Raw genomic sequence first — 21,736 nt, forward strand, 5'->3', positions numbered from 1 at the left:
ACTAACTAACAAAAGTTCATAGCAACATCACACTCCACAGTTAGAAAGATCAGTGTAAGCCTGACTTCCACCCCTAGCAAGACAGGGGGATGAGTTTATACCGACAAATAAGATCACTGAACACATGTATAAACACTGGATACTGAGAATATCGATGCAGCTTCTGTAAAACCAAATCCATCTCCCAAACTGCTACAGTTGTGTAATAATGTCAATAGATACATGGGTAAAGGGAACCACTAGACATCTATCTTTCTATATATATATAATATATATTCGAGAATTTTGGGACAAGGTTCCATATAAATTATTATTACAGAAATGCAACTGTATTGGATGAAAAGATAGTTCACGGATAGGAAACAAACACTACTGGTAAAAAATACATTTCAAGATGGAGACAGATAAGCAGTGGGGCACCTCTGTGACCAGCATTATTGAACTTCAATAATATGGAAAAATATTAAAGAAGTGACGAGAACATCTGCCTCATACAGGAGCTGGCACATAATTCCTCACTTACAAGGTTAATACCTTCATTTTGCCACTATATAAAACCCTGTTAAACCAACATCTCAAGTACTGTGCAAAGTCCTTATCTAAAGGTACAGAATTGACCGACTAAAAGCATAAAACGGAGTAACTACTACATGAAGAAACACTGCAAGTCTGGAAGTCTTCATTTTGATCATGAGATAGGTGAGATAGGGGAACATTTACAATATTTGCAAATTTTAATATAAGTAATTACCCAAAGGTAGCAGAAAAGATTAACATAAATCACTTGTTCACCAGTATCCACAATCCCAACACAAGCAGATGCTTAGTGAGATCTGAAGGTGACCATTTTAAGGGAGAGAAAATTTAATTTACTCTATGTGCTAGGTTCAGCTGACTGGCTTGATTTCCAAAATGCTGCTCACTGCAAGGGAAATACTGGTGTCTTTGTGATGATATAGATGTGTCTGCTAGCAAAGCCCTGGGATTCATGCAGCTATCTTCAATATGAGGTAATTAGTTGCCAAATTAGCTGAATGGTGTATCTGAATATGTCTATTTTCCCTGAAGGATGTAAAATCTAAGAGGTCAGCTACCCAGAAGCTTAACTTCATTGCAGGAAAATCCAATTAAAAAAACCATAAAGCAAGTACCATTTCTGCTTTCTTAGGGTATGAAGAGGCAAAATAATTGTTTCTACCTCAGGTTACAAAGTGGTAAATCAAAACTACCTAAAAGCTATAATTGTATTAGATTTACTTCATGTTTCAATTTTACTTTGTAGTTAAAAAACATGGAAGTCTGCAAATGGCTAGTGAGAACTGTGTGCCAGAACTTTAGCTATTTGCATTTGACGTACATTGGATTGAACTTTTTCATTTATGTGAGCAACATGGATCAACAAAAGGAGCAATGATTTCTATTAAGTGTAACCGTTTCAGGGATAGGCATATCTGCTCTAAACAATATTCCTAGATTAAACAATAGTTATCTATTTTCGCTCCCTTTGGATTCCTCTAATCCAAAAAACACCTCTTACCCTCCATTGCCAACAGACCAAGAAAAAAATTGTTTCTCAGAAGCCTTTTTCCCCAATATAAACTGCATTAGCCTCTCACAGTGCTCCTCACAATTCTATACAGTGCTTAGAATCATAGAATGATGGGGCTGAAAGAGACCTTTAGAGATCATCTAGTCCCCTGCAGAAGAGGTCAACCTAGATCAGGTCGCATAGGAACATGTCTAGGCGGGTCTTGAAGACCTCCAAGGAAGGAGACTCCACAATCCAGTGCTGGCCAATTTATGGACAGGTATAAAGTGAAAGTTACTAAATGTATACAGTTCCTTGAGTAATCTAGTGACAGGCTAGATTTTACCCTATAGGCTACAGCAGATTTCATTCTCAGTACCACATTTAATTCAGTCAGATAGCAGGACCCACTTATCCACCCTCTTCCTGATATGAAACACTTCATAATACCTAATAGCTCAAGGACAGCAATTGATTTATTAATATAATTTCCTTTAAAATAGAGAAAAATTGTCTCAATTTTTCAGATGGAAAAGTAAGGCAGACATTTTTTTTCCTAGCAAATAGTGGAAAGTAAATAGTATATACAACAATATTTAGTCTTTTAAGTCTCCAATCAGTGGTTTAACTTCCCTTTCTAAAATATATTTTCCTCCTCTGACAAAAAAAAGCACACAAGGTTTCTCATAGACAGGGACAAAGTTAAGAGAGGCATCCACAAAGTACAGTGCAAGAAACATGATCCTGCTCTTTTCTCCAAGTTAGTAAATTCAGCTTGTCAGGCGGTATAACACAGGCCAGCTCTTTGTCAAAGACTGATTGTACATCACAGGTGAAACTTCTCATTTCTGTAGTCTTTCACAAGACATAAATGAAAACAGTCTTACATTCTTAACAAATCAGAGACATTCTTCAACATATGTCATGCAGAAATGAGCTTTTTAAACTAAGCATCTGATCAAGCAATTAAAGTAAATTTTGCTCAAGTACAAACCCTGAACTAGAACATATGAAAAGACAGTAATAACAAGCAATTAAATGTGCTCTCTGGTAATTTATGGTTAGATACAAATAAATGTAAAAATATGTTAATTGAAAGACTTACCAACAAGATACACAACTTAGTTTTTAGATTTTTCCTTTAAAAAATTTGAAATAAGAACTAGCAAAACCACTTCATACATGAACAACTGTAGCATCCAAAAACCCACTTAGCCAAGCATCCTATTTCCAAAAGCAGCCAATAATGGATGCCTTGAAACCATTACCAGAGCAAGACAAGCACATAATGATACTTCCCAGAAATACTTTCCCAGCTTCCAGCAATTTTCGACTTATGCACCTTCTGACCCAGAAACTGTGATTTTGCATGTAGTAGCCTTTGGCTGATGTTCTTGCGAATTTGCTGTTGCTTTTTTAATATCTGTGCAATTTTAGCATCCAAAGCATTCCACAGCACAGCTACACACTAAGAACCACCATCTTCACTGTCAGTCTGTTGTTAGCTACTTTTGTTTGATTCCATCTGATTTATTAAGCAGAGAAAATATAATCTATTATTACCCACAGTCTCCATGCTACACTCTATTCACATACAAAGAAAAATAAAAATGTCCCAAAACCGATGTCCTAAATCAACCAGAAAAGACATACAAACATAACGAGTGAAATAATGAATTTAAGGGCTTTTTTAGGATGAAAGGGAAGGCCATTCTTTTTCAAGTCTTATGAATAGTCTTTATGCCCACTGAAGGCTTTCTTATCAGAACTTTATCTGACAAATTCCAAAACTGGAATGACCATTTTTTTCCACTACTTGGAGAACATCTCAGATTTTTTCCCTATGGATGAACAACCTTGAATCTCTTCACACAGGGTAAAAGTGTGCCTGGTAGCTGCTGAAGAAAATACCTTCTTCCCATATACATCACTAAATCAGCATTTACAGAGCTACAGGTAGCTTATCCTATCTGGACCAAAATACATCGTTTAAAGATTTAATATATTCTCAAACATAGTTGTAAAAGTATTTTAAAGATCTGAGCAGATAAAGCTTATGATGAAATAAAACTACCCTTCCTCTTAAACACTCACTGCTGTCTTCTGAGGATCAAGATGGCAGTCATGGAAGGCTTGCCTGGAGATCTTATTCAAATGGAGCACTGTATGGCTAAGTCATGGAGAAAAACATTGTTTAGATCCAGAAAAGTAATCTTCCTAACATCTTCCAGTGGAGAAGTAAGTCTTAGATCTCCAGAAAATAAAGACTGCATTAGTAGTTCACAGCTTATGTGTCATCTGGGGTTTAGCTGCAATACCTCTGGTAGAGTGCCAAGCTGTAACAATTTAACCAACAATTTAACAACTATGTATCCAAGACATCCATTATATTGCTTTTATAACAGAGATATATGAATATGTTGCCCCAGAGTGACATTTGGCATACACAATCAAAACACAAGAGAAATTCTTTTTCTACTTCTTTTGGATTTTAAAATGTCTGGTTTACTTGATTTATGAGAATAAAGTATCTGAAAAAGACAACAACTTTAGTTCTCTATGTCTCTAAAATTCCACATGTCATTTTTCAGGTCAGTTTTTTAGAGTTGTGTGTTACCTGGCAGCAAGTGCACTGACAATAGAGCAAACAGCTAATTAGCCAAAATTCATTCAACTACCCATGTATGTGTTACAAAAAGAACACAGGCAAAATGATAACTCTTTCCCACATGCACAGCTATTTAGAGCAGAGATAGTAAAATCTTTAGGGTTAAATTTATTTCACCACCCTCCCTCCAAAAAAAAAAAAAAAATTCTTGTGAGGCACTGTCAGTGACAATGGTTTGGTTTTGCTGACCTAGCTCAGTTGATAGTACTGACAACTTCAGGATCTAAGAGTGTTCCTCATTGTGCTACCACTGCAGCTGTTAAAACTCTGCTGCCTTCAGCAGAAGTCTGAATAGGTAAAGCATAAAAGACACAGCTTTGTACTTTCCCTAAGCAGAAAACAGGCAAAAGCGAAGTTAGTTGTGGATTAATCACAAATGACCACAGAAAACAAGCTCCTTCTCAGCATGCAGCTACATAGCCTTTTTCAAGATGGAGCTGGGTAATAACCTGGGACCTGAGAAAGAAACCTGTGGACCATAATTGAGGGCTGAAATGGAAAGATAGTGTGGGAGAAGTACAAAAATGATGCACAGGAAAACACATAGAGAAAAGCTGTCAATAAATATAAAATTTTTTAAAGAATCCTTTCAGAAGGGAAGGGAAAGGTGTGTATCTACTTTTATCACATATTTTATATCAAGTTCCATTAAATATACACAAGAGTCCTCTTGAGGATTCACAAAGTAGACTTTCAAGACGACATTCTAAAATTAAAAAAGGTTTGCTATTACTTATTAGGCTATACAAAGTAAACTGTTAATATTATGAAGGTCTCACATCTGTCAGACCCATGAAACAGCTGCACCAAGGAAACACAGTCCTGATTGATACATTTACACCATCAAGTATGTCCCCAGGTACAACTCATCTGACCAAGTATAAAGATCTGTTTTGACTAATTCTATTCAGTTGCCTACATAGTATGATCTGAAGTGTCCAGGGGATGGGAGATAACTTTTTTGGGACAGGTAAATAAGATCCAGGACTCTGGAGAATCATGTATGCCATCTGGACTATCCCAACAGAGTGATAGCTGGGATACCCCAGAGAATCACATACGGACCACTAAAGGAAGTCCTCAAGACACCTAAATGTAGCTGTGAGCTATGCAACCTAGGTACCTAACGTCCCTTTGTTTTCAATGGAGAATTGATCAGGCTAGTCAAAACAGCGAAGAAAGCTATTCAGCTAACAAGCCATCACAACCACCTGCTCATGGCTCACTGATGATATTAGTCAGGTTTCCACTAACTGTAATAGGATATTAAACACTGTGCATCCATGTAGACACCTAAATATAAGTGTCTTGAACTCCATCCTTACCTCCAAGAGTCAACTGCCACCTCCAAGAGTCAACTGCCTAAGTCACTTAACTCAAAACCAGAGAAGCCCACAAACTTGTTTCTAAAACATGTTATTCCTTCTAAACACTTCACTCTACTAACTATAAAAGGAGTTTCAAGAGCTAACTCAACATAGACATGGGTAGACTTTCAAATGAACCCTAACCCTTTCTAACAAAGAAAACTCTGCAGAGAGTATTAAAAGAAATGGTTATAGTAACCATATAGTATTCATGAGTACTCCAGGGAAAACCACAATTTATTGCTTTGCCTGTAGAAGGCTTGTTCTTTAGTTTGAAAGTAGGCTAAAAGTCAGTGACCCCATGGTTCTTCAGATATTATCTGATACAAAAAATATGTGTCCATTTCCAAACCCATTTGAGATGAAATTAAGAAGATGAGACCCATAGGAATATTCTTGGTAACAGAAACCAATATTAAGGCAAAGAAATATCTTTCAAGGAAAAGCACTGCTGTGGAATTTGCTCCTCAAATAAGATGGAGTTTCTTGCTGAAGAGAATATCATCTGATGTTAACATCCAGGACTTATATAAAATTTCATACAGTCATATCTGAGGGCTCACAAGGGAACTCTACATACATTTAATTATGTCCATCCATTAGCTCTATTACTTTTATTGGATTGTTCATCACATGAAGTTCTCTGCTTATTCCACCCTCCTCTTCCCTGAAACATAGCTCTCTTGCTGAGTTTTTCAAAGATTTTCTTTGAAAAGATTGGAGGAGGTTTTGTTTAGTTCCTATGGAGTTTTTTTGGCTTGAGTAAATTGCAAAACTTTTAACAGCTTTAACATTAACAATAAATATATGGAACTGATATAAATATATATAAAAACTGGCAAATTTATTCTGGAACTAAAAAAAAAAATCAGCCCCCAAACAATCCTAAATCAGTAACACAATGACCTTTACACATACCCAGATACTGTCATAGCTGTTAAAACAAGTTGAAATCTATTAACAGCCACAAAGGTACTTAGTCATATTTTATTTCAGTGCAAGTTGGGTAACTATGTCTTTTTTTTTTTTTTTATGGATTTAGGCCCACAATATTTCAATAACTGTGTTTAGACTCTTAAATTTAACAGGTAATTTCTATTCAGAGTTCTGTTCAGGTAAGTCACTTCTAAGGCAAATAGTACATGCTTAGATCCAGATAGAAGTACATATTGTTGGAGCTTTCTTTAGAAGATTTCCAGAACCTAGCTTTAAGTCTTCCAGAATTTAACACCTTACCCTGAGTTACAATAGAATAAAAAAAATCAATGCCCAAGAAAGCTTTAATTCAGATCCCACAGAGGCAGTATCTATTCCCTAAATCTCCTTGACACCTTTCCATTTACATATTTAAGGATTACACAGGTATTATAAATCAACTGGTCCCTCTCTTGGGTAGGAGTAGATTCAAAGACAGACCTCAAACTGTTGTCTTCCAGAGCTCTTTCCTTCCTGCCCCAATTTCCATCTCTATTCCCACATGTACCACCTCTGAGGCCAAAGCATGCTTACACAAATGAAGTCAAAGCAGCTGGGAAAACAACAGGATGTACTGCATCCTACAGATTTGCACCTCCATGCCACTTTCATGCCATCCAGCTCACAGCACTGCCCCTCTGCACTTCACCTTTAATGACAGACTGTGACAAGTCCACATTTGGAATAGAAAGGAACATTTACAGAGGGGACTACACTCAGTGGATTTGTCTTCTTCCCCAGGAGCTTCACAACAAGGGGAGACTGTGCTGCGGCTCCTAAAGTATAAGGCAGAGAAAAGGCAATGCTATAGTGTGGACCAAGAGGAGAGGCAGAAAGGAGGTTTGAAGTATATGACTGCAAGATGGATCAAGAGCAATCCCTCATTGCAGAGGAGCAGGAGGACTAAACCAGACAGAACTGTGCTATCTGTGTATCTCACCTACACACTGGAATACCACAACAGCATCACACATATGACTAGGTGAAAATAACTTATCTGAACAATAACTCTGCACTGAAAACTAGTATTCAGATGAGGACAGTGGGACTTAAAGTCCTTTTGCATTTTCCAGGATGTAATCCCTAATAAAAGATATCTTTTCTTTTGAAGAGTTAAGATCTCTGCAATAACTGTCAGGTAAGAAACTTTCCAACTCATGTAAATCAGCCTGTATGATTGATCCAATTAAACCATTCTTTTACTATATCACTATATTGACCAGAATGGCAGTTCTACTACAAGCATTCTTGCAGATCGATTGTTAATGTACCAAGCTAAGCATAAAATCCTACGCAATGTCACCACAAAGTGTCATGGAATCTCCACTTATTAATTCTTTTTAATACTGATAGTCATGCGACTTTTTTGTACTGTTATGTGACCCACAGAAAACCCAGACTGAACTCTTTGTATATGCACACATCATTCTCAACAACATTTTGACCAATGAAGACAGCAACATCTCTACTGACTCTGAAGTCTGGAGTCAAGATTCCACTCTATCAATATCCTCTATATGTACAGACAGAGGAAGGTACTGTCTTTCAGGAAAAAAATAACATTCCTGCTTTTGATCACGTCGAGCAAAATTAAACCCAAAAATTTTACTGAATAATTTTAACAAACTTCATGTTTGATTTAACAGACCCCTCACATGCTTCCTTAAAGCTAGACTGAAGCTATAACGTGTGACAAGCTAGCCCTCTATATGCAGCAGACTGCTGTTCAATGTTTCAACAAAAAGACTGTCAAATTAGATTATTTCTTACTATTATGTAATCATTATTGGTAGATATTATGCAGAGAGAAGTCACTCAACAACGTTTGAAAATGTACACGTATGTTTTTTCTCGATTCTAGCCCAAATTGCACCAGTGCAATTTCACTGTCTTCAGTGTAATCAAGCCATGCAGGTATGAAAAAGGACCAGAACCACTCCCTGCCATTTTTCCTTGTCATCTTACCACCATAAAAACACCAGTATTTTGGGAGAAAGAAGCAGTGGGCTTATCAAATTCTGTGCTCCATCCAAGGAAACAGAATGACAAGATTATCGGCTTTGCTCTTAAATGTAACACACTATAGAACAGTCTAGGCTTTTTCAGTCAAATTCCCTGGTGAATGTAAAAAAAGGAGAGGGAGGGGAAGCACTTTTAATCCTTTCCTACAGTGCTTCAAAATGCAGCTAAAGAAGTCTTTTTCTCCAGTGATGTTACACATAGCATACCAAGATGCAATAACAGCACTTTGTATCAAGAAACCCACTGCACTGTCTTGTGTTATACACCTCCTGCTTATATCGTAACATTTACACATTAACATATTATTATTGCAAATACTGTTCTTAGAGGTTTTTTTGCTGCACCATTTGTGTAATCAGGATTCTGAGAACTGGGGGAAAAAAGAAAAAATATCTACTATACCAAAAAAATATGTCATTATAAGTTGAAGTTTAGTGTGACTCACAAGAGAGTCACCTGGATGCTTACCATCATCCTAAAAGTAAGCAAGGTGATCCAATTCATAATTCTGCGTCTTGAGTTTAAAGACAGAAAATAACTGGCTATTCATACTAACCCTTCCAAGGCATACTGGAGTATTGTATAAATAGTTATTGCAATCTTTTCATTGCACTGTGGAATTATTTTTACTTTCCTGTACAAGAGATAAAATGAAATCAACAAGATGTCTATATTGGCAAGGATAAAAAGATGAAAAGGAATACTAAATATTTAATGACTGAAGGAAAATTAAAAATAAAGTAATATTTTAAAATATTTTGCTATTGCTTAAGTATAGCTATTACTTTTGTTAGAGAGCAACACACGAGTTACTTCCCAGCATCTCTTTGATGAAACAAAAATATTTTTATAGCAGCATGCAGTGGAGAGCTTTCACTCCTACCTTCCACAATGCCAACATCAAGTTGCATGAGTGGCTTACACTGCACTGCCTAACAGGACAATATTAGAGCACTACTTGATTACAAGTTACTCATTTGAGATTTTAAAATTGAAACTTAAGGCAGTGATAATGAGTACAGTAAATAATTTAGTCTCAATATTTTTTTACTCAAAACTAGGACTTCCCACATTTAATTCATCTTTTATGAATTCTTAATTTATGTCATGGTTATGTCAGAGTTTTAAAAGACAGTGCAGTTATATTCACTGTCTAAGGTTTACTCTTTTTTTTTAAGTAAAACTCAATTTCCATAACACTGCAGAAGTTAAAACACTCAAGGAAGAATAAGTGCATAGTTGGAATGGTGTTTCAGATAAGAGTTAGTGCCTGTTTGAAAGAAAATAACATAAAAGAATGCCAGCAAGAACCTCAGTTTCACAGAAACTAGTGTCCCCTCCCTTCGGAGGTCATCATCTTCAGAAGCTATCCCGAGCCAAACGTGCACCACAGTGGCTTTACTGCCCTAAACTTTGCATGTTGCTACGAGGCTGAACACCTACACCCTGGGTTTGGAGCTGGTCACCCCGCTAACATGACCGCTGTCACGCAGGCCACTAACACGGGCTGATCATCAGCCCCGGTCGGTCCTCAGGCAGCTCTGACCACGACAGATCTGGGATGCAGCGAGCGAGGGAGAGCTGCCGGGCTGAGAGGTGTGTGGCACCGCGCGGGTGAAGGGCCGGGGCCCGCCATAAGCGCGATCTGCCAGAGAGGATTACCCCTGTCCCCTGACAGGGGCTCGGGCCGGTGAGCAGGCGAGAGGAGCCCACCGCTCACCGAGAGGAGCTCAGCCTCCACCCGACGCCGTTTTAACCGGTGAGCAGCAGCCGTTTTAACGACTGGCACCGTTTTAACCAGAGCCGAAAGCGCCACGCGGGAGGAAAGGATGGAAGGAAGAAGAAAGCCAGCTCCTTGTGGCTCCGCAACGGGTTAAAGATCAGCATTTACCCTCCCCGCTCCGGTCTGACAGGTCTCACCGCCCCAGCCGCTATCACCACCTCAGCTCGCCCGCAGAGACGGGGCTCAGCCGCCCTCGCCGTGGCAAGCAGCGGGAAGAAGGCGGTGGGCGTCAGAGAGGCGAGACCGCGGAGCGGACCCCCCCTCCCTCCATGCCCCCTCACGGGCGCGGGCCCCGCGCCGGGGCAGCGGGAAAGAACAATGGGGGAGAGAACCCGCCGCCTCCCTTGAAGGGAACAGGAAGGCCGGCAGAGAGGGAGACCCTGCGCTCCTCTCTCTTCTCCCCTGGGGCGGGACGGGGCTCGGCTGCGGCGGATCGAGCCCCGTCCCGCCCCAGGAGAGAAGAAGGGCGGAGGGACAGAGCGGGGGAGGCAGGTCTCCAAGCGCCGCTTCGTCCCATCCCCACAGGGAGCCCTCTTCGTCCCGGCTGGGTCGAACCCCCCTCTCCCGCCAAGCCGGTTACCGCTGCCGTGGCCACCGAGTCCTCCCGTCCGTCAGAGCCCGGCTCGCCGCTCGCTCCCTCCGTCGCCATCTTCCCGCTGTAACGGCTCCGGCGCGGAGAGCGGAACGGAGCCGAGTGGCGGCAGCCGCCGCCGCCGCCAGGCGCTTAACCCCCTCCCCGCCGGCAGCGAGCCCACCGGGAGCGAGGACGCTTAACCCCTCCGGCGCCGCACAGGCGGGGCTGCCGGAGCCGAGCCGCCCCCTTCGCCCGCCAAGGCGAGCGACTCCCGCCGGCAGGCCCTCGGCTTTCCCCACCCACCCCCTCCCCGTCCGCCATGAGCCAGGCGGAGGGGGGGGAGCGCACCCAGACCCTGCCGCGGGCTGCCGGCTCGCAGCGGTGGCTGAGGGGAGTGCCCGCCGCCGCTCTGACTGGGTCTCGCAAGAACCGCGCTCCTCCCTTCCCTCCCCAGTGGCTTGGGAGCTGGAGAATGAAAGGAAAGGATATGGACGGGGAGGAAAAGAAGGGTTTTTACAGTGGGCATGAATCACCTGATCGGTGAGATCTTTATACTAGCTGAAGGCTTTGAGGAAAGGGTATCTCTTTGCCTCTTTCCTTCTGGGGGTGCTGAGGGCCAGTCACCTTTCCCTACCTGTCCCCGGTGGAGGGGCTAGGGGAGGACAGTGCTGCTGACAGCCCTGGCTTACTGGCTCGTTTTCAAGGCAAGGTGGCTTCAGAACCTGAGTGAGGGTGGACCTTCATCCAGCCCCAGTGTGTCAGGCCCGATGTTTCTGTGACTCTTGCCCGCAGATCTGGAGCCCAGTGTGATCTCAGTCTGCCATTTGGAGTTCCAGGTTGGTGCCGAAGCTGAAACCTGTTCTAACTCTTCCAGAGGAAGGTTTGGGCTGCTGAGCTGAACCCACTACCACACAGGCAAAAGGCTCCCCTCCAGGAGTACCCCTCCATCAGTGTCACACTGCCTGCCTCCAGGGACGTTTCTTCTGCATTCCCTCCACAGTGAGATCTAAGTAGTGAGCTATACACGCGAACCATATCCAAATGTAGCCTCCTCTGGAATCAACTTACATCCTTTATAAGCTGAATTTGCAACACTGTTTACTCTGCAGCTGCACAGAAATTCCACCAACAGCAGGTTCCTCTGAGCCTTGCCAGCCTTTCACAGGGCTGCTTCAGCTCTAGTTTCATGGTGAACTCCCTTGGCACCACAACCAGGCAGAAATGGGCCAATGTCTTCACCGTGATCAAAGACAGCAAATATTCTTCTAAGCATGCTTAGGTAAAGGATGTAAGTAAAAACATTCATGAACTTTTCCCCTTTTACATTACTGGAAGGGGAACCAGTGGGCAATTAGTAGAATACACTCCAACTGTAAATGTATACTGAAGAGAGTGAGGAGAAGGCAGTGTATAGGATCCATTTACAGGGCATATAAAATCCAGTCAAACAGATGCTTTCTGGATTTAGGATTAGATTTTCCTTAAAAATCATCTAGCTTTCCTCCCACTCAAGCTTTACACTTTTTAGAACTATCGGGCATCTCTTTGCCTCTTTCTTTCATGGGTTGCTGATGGTGTGCTCACTAGTGTGTTTGCTATAGTGAGCGCTCACATCCTTTCCACTGCCAAAGCTGAGAAACTGCATAGATTGCACAGAGCCTAAGACAATCTGTTTTTCTCAATTTTCAGATCTCTAGTACTGTTTAATTGGTTTTAGGATTTATTGTTGCTTGCTTACTTTACTGACAGCAAAGGACCGTACAATTACTCATAATTATTATTTCTATAGATTTTGAAAGAGCATGTGGTACTTTGCCATCAGGAAACTCAGTGAAAAGCCTTTTGTTTCCTATAGACTTTGTCATACTTCCTCTTCTCCAAAATGCTTTTAAACACTGAAGTTTTTAGACTGGTTTAAGAATATCTTTTCTCTTACTGATTCCTGTCTACCATTATCATTGCCAATATTTCCCTATTGCATTAGAATCATTTAGTGATCATCACAGTTACTTAATATGTCTTTCTAACCGAGTTGGTGCAAAGCATACACACAACATACTGTGTAAGTACTATCTTTTTAACTCCATCCACATCCCAGCAATGATGTAGCAAATAGTGCACCATTTATCTCTTAGTCTGCTGAGATCATAAACTCTGGTTTAGCTGGTATTCTATCAATTATCAAGTGTACATTTATCAAAATAACAATGAATATTAGATTAGTCATAGCTTTCCTTCTCAGATTTGAGAACTGAGCTCTCTTTCTTCATCTGAAGATAAATTTAGAATGATTTCTGAGAGAGATGGAGATGCTCAGAGCTCAGCCAGCAAAAAAATTATTAGGATAGACGGACCAGCAAAACTTCAGTCAAAAGCACACCTTCGAACAACTAATATCCAGCACATCATCCAAGCATTGGAAGCAGTTTGACCTGCACTGTGGTCAACAAAATGACAGACATGCTTCTGAAGGAGTAATGATCTGGTCCTTTATGCTGTGAAATGAATAGTCATAACGATTTGAAAATGGTTTTGATTTTTGTAATTGTATGAGCCTATACTTCATATTTGTGTTTCTTCAGTCTTTTCCGCTAATGGCAGCAACAAGGCTTACTGTTGAGCACTGGGAGCACTAAAGTCCATATTAAATATTACCAGTCCCTACAGGGAGTAGATTCTCATGCCGTATAGCAATCGCTGCTGCATCTTCAGTGATTGTGGAAGGGCCCCAGTCTCTTTGAGGTCTGCTGTATGAACATCTTTGGATTTGGGATCATCTCAAAGTAGGAAATGTTTGTTCTTTGAATGTTAGTACTGCATCACTAGACAAAGTCTTACTTATTCTCCGGTTGCTCTATTTAACCTGATTACCTCCTCTCTCAGAACTGGCTTTAAACCCTCAGTATAGAGCATCTAAGCACGTAATAAATGAGTTCAGAGAGGGACAGCATGACTACATGACTACTGCCAATAGAGCACTGTCATTGTTATGCTTGTCTTATACAGGGTAAAACACTTCTTTAATACCTGGTTAAGACAGAGCCCTTCTACGAGAAGAAATTGCCTGTGCTTTTACGGATAATTTTATTACTACAGTAAGGCAAAGGAGTTGCTTTGGTCAGAAGAAGGTGCTCACTGTTTTACTACTAGCACATAGCTTACAAAATTAATGCACTTAACTCTTTTTCTGCTATTCCAGTTTTATTTGGCTTGAGTGTCACAAAGGAAAGGCCAAGCCTAGGAGCAGGCCTTACAACTGAGCTTCAAATGTATTTATTTCCTGTGATTAGTGACCTGGCACACAGAGGTGGAATATCCACACCTTTACAGGATGCAGATGCTGATTGCCTCCATTTAGCACACAACTCCTCTGATAGAAGATCCATGCCTTGGCTTTACATTGTCATGGAAGCTGTTTGCTATGGACCGAAACCATACAGTGTATTGAGACTTTACAGCCTTGCCATTAGCCATTTGCATGAAATAAAAAAGAAGAAAAAGAGCATTTTCTTTACCCTTTTATGAAAACGAAGCCCGTGTCTGAATATAAAGCAAGCAGGAGATGCTGAAGTCCCAAGATAAATTTTTTCAACATATTGGATATCTGGGAAAACAATTAATCATTGTATCATCACAATCTTTGCAAAGGTCGCCCCAGTGCTAACTTAAGGCTTTTCTAGCATCACCCACATCTAAGACTCATAAAGCCAAGCCAAACAACATAATTCAAATACTGCACTGATTACCTCTTCAAGGAACTTTGGTCTTGGAGACCTGTAGGCAATACAGAGCACCCTAAAAACGGAACCATTAGCAGAGTTGCTTCCTCTGAAAAGTGGCAAACCAGTGTCTGGGTGAAACTCAATAGAAAAGGATCACTATTCTAGAAGGCATGTTGACTGTTCCCAAGGATGTTAAAGTAACACCACAAAGAAAGGTAAAAAAGGAATTAAAATCAAAGTGTTGAAAACAAAATGGAATCTCCAGTAGGCATCAAGAGAAAAGATGCATTAATTGGCTATGCACTTGAAGCATAGCTAATAAATAGAAGTGTTGGAATTATTCATTTATAAGCATAAATTCAGCAGTACTGCATGTTATTATAAACTAGAGATGTGGTTCACTTGACTGGAATGTTGAAAACTGTCTATAATCTGCTTAAAAAGGCACAAGTAGATAGAAAGAAGGGAAAACACTATCAAAACGAAGTGTTGTGTGTGTCAGAATTATTGACATCTCAGGAAATGTTATATGAATGTTTATTATTTGTGTTTTAATGTTTAAAACATAAAATGAAGTATTAGTGCCTGCTGCAAACCTCACTTCATACTAAAGAAAAAAATTAGAAGATCTTTAACTATCTTTTACATAAAAAAGGGAAAACTGCCATCACTGTGGTTTCACCTTGAATGACAACATTCTGCCAATACTGTAACATCCTGGAAATGGCTAAGAATTGTAGGTGACAGTTCAAAAAGTTAACCTTGAGCAAGAGGATTCTCAATGAGACCTCATTTTAACACACAAAGAGGGAAAGCTCTCTCCAATAGGAATAAAAAAATCGGGCATTTGCTGTGCCTAACTTTTGGAAATCTGAGCCCAGAATGGAATCTGGAAACTAAAAATGGGTACAGCCTATGAATTTGAAATGTTTATTTTAGAAAAGCCTTACAGACTGTATTCTGCAAAAAGAAAAGATCACACACTGATCTCCCTGGAGTCGAAATCTGTAAGCTTCTACTAGGGTATCTATATCTTTCAATGTGCTGCAATGTCTGAAGAAGTTGGATATATGTTTGGTTTGCATGTGTATCTCTGTGAGGAAGAAAATGATAACTTATTTGCCGTCAAGGCAAAAAGAAAGTTTATAGCTTTTTAAATACTTGAAAGGTATGGAACAGTTAAATGTATGAAAATATTCCGAAAAGCTAAAAGCCCTGTCTTATTTCACCCTTTCACTCATCTTCTCGTGTGTACCAGTACAGAACATGACGTAGATCCACAAGAGGTTGTTAGCTGAAGGAATAAAGGTTCAGGATTCAAGAATTCTTTGAACCAGCTTCCCTGAGCAGGCATGATGACTAATGTACTTTTACAGGCATCAGCACTTTCAAGCAAAAAAAAACCCCACACTTTTTTTCTGGACATATGAGAAATGCATGCTGATGTGATCATGTTGGCTGTAGTGGCAGGAGGCAGGGGAATTCGTGCTGCAACTGCCAGACGTGGAAGAGTTTGTTCCTTCACTGGCAGGAGTTATGCAGCGATATGCAGTGCTGGGAAGTACAGTACCTCATTTTGGAATTTAACTCTTAGCTGACAGATCACCACACCATGATTTCTCTTTTTTTCAGTGATTTTTAAATCACTTTCCTGGAGAATCTGTTTTTGGGGTGTTTTTCTCCCCCCTCTCCCCCCTTTTTGTTTTTCTGAAGATGAATCCAATGATGGCTATTGCTTCCGTTTTGCCCTTTCTCTGTTTCATTATGAAAAAGGTTAATTTTGAAATTTTCTTATGCCGCTGACGTCCTATGAACAAAATTGAAAGGCTAAATACCCCCCTGTAGAGGTGAAGCTGTACTGCTGCCAAAATGGACCATTGTATCTTAGAAGAAACTCAACTGGAATTAAAATGATAATGCACACAGTGGAGGCTGTCCTCTCTGCCAAAGCTCAACTGTTGCTCTGAGAGTTCACCATGCAGGTGCAGCACTGTACGTGAGCATTCAGCACACAAAACAGCTTCCACGGGACCTTTACTCTGTAATTGTATAAATAAAATCTCAGGGGAGCTTAATCAATACATTGCCAAGAGGGATCAGTCTCAGCAAGGCTGCAACTACCTTAGCACTTGGGTTGAACTCCTGTATGGGGACTTGGCTATGAAACGTTGTTTGTATTGAAATGCTCCACTAGGGAGAAATTCCCCTGCTAATGGAACAAAACTGCCTCGGTAGGTTGTTAGCTCCACCACTGACAGTCAAACCATGGCCCAGGAGAATTAGCTCCTGTGCTGCTGACACAGAACAGAAATCAATGCGCTGAGGAGTTAACTGCCTCCTGAAAAGCGGGCATTTGCTGAAATAATAGAACAAATTTGTTTGCCTCTAGGAAATTGATGCACTTACTGATGCATTTTAACTTTTGCATTGCTCTCAAAGGTGAAAAATAATTCTATGAAAAGATGGGAGATTGTGTGTGTGTGTGTGTGTGTGTGTGTATGCCATAAACTGAAGTAATGTGGTCATATTGCCAAGATTCAGAGTGACCTGAGCTACAGATAAACAACAATTGTCCAAGTTTAAGGTAACACAAGTGCAGATGAATGTTTTAATCAGAAAAAAAATAGTTCAGTAAAATGGAGTTCATTGTAAAATGGAGTTTGTTGTAAAACCACAAGTAAAAAAGGTGAAATTATAATTCATGTGGCATTCAGTATGTGTGCAAAATTCACTTATTTACATGTAAATGAGGCAGACAGAGGAAAAGCAATGAGCAGGAGAGATAACCCTGTCTAGTCTTTCCTGTCAAACACAAGGATCTTTCAATGTACAAATGCACTGAAATCTTTCAGTCAGGAATTAGGGATTCTGCCTTTGCTGTACCGTTTAAATTCTGGATATCCCTGAGATTATCTTTCATTAGAATTTTGCTCAGCATATCCCTCAAGATTTAGATGTTTTACACTATCACTTAGATTGTATGGGACTTTGGTCCCCAATGTGTCATTGGCCTACCCTTCTGGGAATTAAGTGGGAATGAAATTAAAAAAATGAGCGTGAACTAGCCGTGTTGCAAAAACAAAAGGAGTCTTTAGGCTCCGGAGTTTCATCAGCTCTCAATAGATGCTGGAGACTCTCCTGCCTTCTGTGCCTTGACAATTTCCTCTGAGATTTCATGACAGGGCATGAATATAAAACCAAAGCTCTACAGAAGATCTGCTACGGCCACAAATCTGTATGAATATAATGACTTTACAAAATATCTCAAAAGACTGAATAATCTTGCTGAAGGACAAAAATAAAAAAAAAGGAAAATCAGTGGATAGGAAATGAGGAATATTTAGGTAATATTTTGTCTTTATTTTTTTTTTTTTAAATACTATTTTATACAAAATAGGATTCATAGAAACACAGGACTGGATTACTAATCAGTTTAAACTCCTCTAGATCCTAGCAAACATATTACACAGCCCTGTCAAAATAAAATGCATACTTTAAAATCAGAATTTTCTCTGGATATTTTCAATTCAAATAATGCTGAAGGTGATAGCTTAGAACTATATGAATTCTGAATTATTTATGACAAAATTAAATATTTTCTGATACTAGTGACTTTTTCTTAAAGTCTATCAAATAACATAGTAGCTGCTAATTGTGCACCACAATACTTCTATGAGTCCAAAGATACTTGAGCAGTTTTTTCAATGTAAAAGCAAAGGCAAAGGAAAACTCAGTGACTCGCTAAGGACTACAGAACAGTTCAGAAACTGTTGCTTAAAAAGAAACCATGGAATGTTGGTTTCCATCCTCTTGCTCTTAATGAAGTGACCATCTGAGTAAATATATAGATTCAATGACATGAGATTTTGATGTCTCTGTGCCAAGATGAAGTGTTACACTCGTGTGAAGAGTTTACATGGGAAACAAATAGTTGCTTTTAGAAATGGCACTATCAAAAAAGGAATGCTTTCATAGCTGGGAAAGACTGCATTTCAGTGAAATTTGTTCTATTATGCACCGTATATACCACTGAGATATGAGTATATGTATAAAAACACTTCACAGCCCAAGTCCTCCTTGAAATTTGTTGTGTGGTGTGTCAAAAAAGGAGTTGATTGTAAAAAAATCAGTCCTGCCATGGAGGGGAAACTATTCCATTTAGAAGTAGAAATGAATGCACAAAACATGTCCTTTGGAAGCAAAGCTCTGTTATTGGAGGATAATAAGAAAATAGCAGCTGTATTTCTGATCATAAAAGCTATCTCAATGTATAAAAAAAAATCAACATGTGCAGCAGCTGGCTTCTGTTTAGCCTTGAAAAGACTTTTCAGAAATGCAACCTCTTAATGAAGATTTATTTTGGAGATCTAGAAACAACCAGAACAGAGCAGCAACCTAGAATAAAGCTGCTTCTCCCCCATGGCAGTTCAGCAGAATCCCACTTCTGCCTTTATTTGAGGCCCTGCAGGAAGCATACGGGATGCTGGTTGCTAGGCAACACTCAAAGCAATGGTGTTTATAGCATTAGGTATTAATTATTGTCATGGGCCTTTTCCATGGAAGATCCTGAAAATATGCAATTAGACACGTCACAGGATAAGTCATTTTGCATTCTGATGGACAAGCACTTTTAATCTGCAGAAAATTCAGAATTCAACAGATTGTTCAAAGGTGACTGACTGTGCCAAGCCTAATATTTTCTTTTTGTCGTACCATTTTTTCATAATTGCAGGAAGGGGTTTTGAGGAACAATGTGGTTACAGTAAACTGTTTAAAGATTTTGAACTAGAATATAATATTGCTTCATTTGTTTTCCTGATTAAAGTACTTAGATCTAAACTGTTCTTTACCAGCACTTTATTTTGAGTAAGTCAGTAGTTGAACAAAACAAAAAAAAAAGAATACGAATGCGAAAGCTGTAAAATAAAATATTTAATAGCAGCTGCATGTTGCAACACAGAAGAAACAAACAACTCAGCAAATTAAATCTTGTGAAGGAGGCAAGGTTTAGTCTGCTAGTGTTATCCTTGAGTTAAATTTCTTCATATCATTTATGATGCTGGCCTGTGTTTATGAGAAAAGAGAACTGCTCTTCCTTCTCCAGCATTGCCTACCTAGCTAATCATCACCACCTCAATGGGACGTATACATTGTACATCCCAATTTTAAGGAGATATTTACCTATGGTATGAGACAGATTATACTCCCTGAAATGGACTGGGGCAGCCAAGAAGGCATTGCAGTTAGTGCAAAGAAAAATGGAATTCACACTAAAGCAAGTAATTACCAAAGGTGAAAACATAACCAGCAGCATACTGGAAACTCCTGTGAAGCTAGTTATAAAATGTAACTGATACCAAAGCAAATAAATTACTGTCTCAGCACATGAACTGAGTAATAAGAAACTTGGAGAAAGAAATGATTAAACTTTTATCAATTCCTGTAAGAGAAAAAGTGCTAATTATTTTCCAGTTGAAGAAAGAAGTTGGAACTGTGGATGAGAGAGGTTCAAGGAGACACTAAGAAGAGGTCATGAGGCTGACAATCTTTTTAGACACGTGGATGCCTCCTACTACATCTTGAATACGCTTAACATTTATGCAGAGGGAGAGTGAAGTGCAACAAAGGACAGTATAAAACACTTTGATTTGTCCCACCTGTAGATGAAGCATATGATATAGAGCAAATCTCTCGTCTGCTGAGTTATGTCACTAGATGGATATGTGGCAGAAAACTGTCATGAATATTGACATCTGATAATGTGCCTAAAGATGCTTCAGAAACTGGAACACTAGTCAGACTAGTAGTGTGCTGCTTTGAATGCCCATAGAGCAAGCAAATTATCAGACATCCAACAAAATGAACAAGTCAGAAAAAGTCTAAACCTATCTTCTTCCCATAGGCAATGAAGAGTCCAGACTTTCCATTTCAATTAAATAGAGGAAGAAGGAATGAAAATTTCACAGCTGCCTCCATAGTAGTTTTCAGTTCCAAAACATGATTGCCCAGTTGCTGAGACTACTGGCTATTTTTCTTTTCACTGCTTCCAACTGGAAAGGTGTGAGGGGTAGTCATTTCATTCACTGTTTTGATGGACACACAAATGAGACAAAATTACTATCCTTTGGCCATCCATTGTGACAAATGCTCTTCCATGAAAGCTAGAAGAACATTATTTTGGACACTGTATTTTCAAATATAGCATCTTACCAGGACTATGTATACTTTTTAAAGAAGCGGTATGCTAGGGAAATCAGTTATTTTAACCAAATGAAAAGATTGTTCCACAATTCAGCTACAGGTAGGGAAATGCAGAAATTAGTCTTCTTCAAAAAGAAAACTAACGTACTGTAATTTTATGATGAATCTGAATACATATGTTGGTAACATCATATTACTCAAATATCTGTCATATGGAATATCCTCTATTAGCTAGTAGAGATTTTCCTTTAGTAGCACTTCTAAAGCAGGTAGATTTGTTGTAACTGCTTAGTTCTGAGGAGCCAGGATGTACTGCATGATGCCAACTACAAATTTCAGGCTGGCTCAGAATGTGTGTCTGTACTAGAGCCTGACCAATAAAATTTGTTTATGTGACAGATTCACACAACAACCTCCAAATAAGTGTGACTCATATCCTGCCTTATTTGTAATACTGATTTTTGACTACCTGCTGTAATCTTATGAGTCTTTATTGAAACCTCCTCTTCCTGATATTTGTTTGATCAATGTGTTAGCCTTTTCTCTCTCTTGTCTGATCTGAAAACATTAGATAAAAATAGAAACAAACTGTGTATTATGTTAACTATTATTACATTTCAGGATGTAGCTATATGGCTTTGAATTGCACTGCAGCATTTCTAGTGCTTTGACATGGTGACCCATATTATCTATTCACTCTTGTATAATTTCTTTACTTCTTTCATTTTTCTCATTAGAAACAGCTAAGATTTGTTTTCTGATTCTTTGATCAGAAGTTTTCCTGAGTCAGCTGTTGTATTTAGTTACAGACTCTAACTAAAACCTTCAACTCATTTCTACTTCACTGTCTGATATTGTTATGCGTAATCCAGTTGTCTTCAGCAATGTTTTTTCTC

The 21,736-nt window shown here is 39.5% G+C and overlaps 1 protein-coding gene across 2 annotated transcripts in view; it reads right to left on the reverse strand.

Annotated features, from left to right (window-relative positions):
- Nucleotides 1-11,330, reverse strand: part of CTTNBP2 (cortactin binding protein 2) — an 83,757-nt gene extending 72,427 nt beyond the window's left edge. Inside the window, exon 1 of one of the 2 annotated variants that reach the window (XM_062017758.1) lies at nt 10,924-11,329. In XM_062017758.1, coding sequence (XP_061873742.1) covers nt 10,924-10,992 — 69 coding nt within the window. In that variant the 5' untranslated portion in view covers nt 10,993-11,329. Of the gene's footprint in view, nt 1-10,923 lie in introns of both variants that reach the window. The other variant, XM_062017766.1, reaches the window with a different exon arrangement.
- Nucleotides 11,331-21,736: the final 10,406 nt, after the last annotated feature.

The sequence above is a fragment of the Colius striatus genome, chromosome 1 (genome assembly GCF_028858725.1).
Source record: "Colius striatus isolate bColStr4 chromosome 1, bColStr4.1.hap1, whole genome shotgun sequence".
Taxonomy (NCBI): domain Eukaryota; kingdom Metazoa; phylum Chordata; class Aves; order Coliiformes; family Coliidae; genus Colius; species Colius striatus.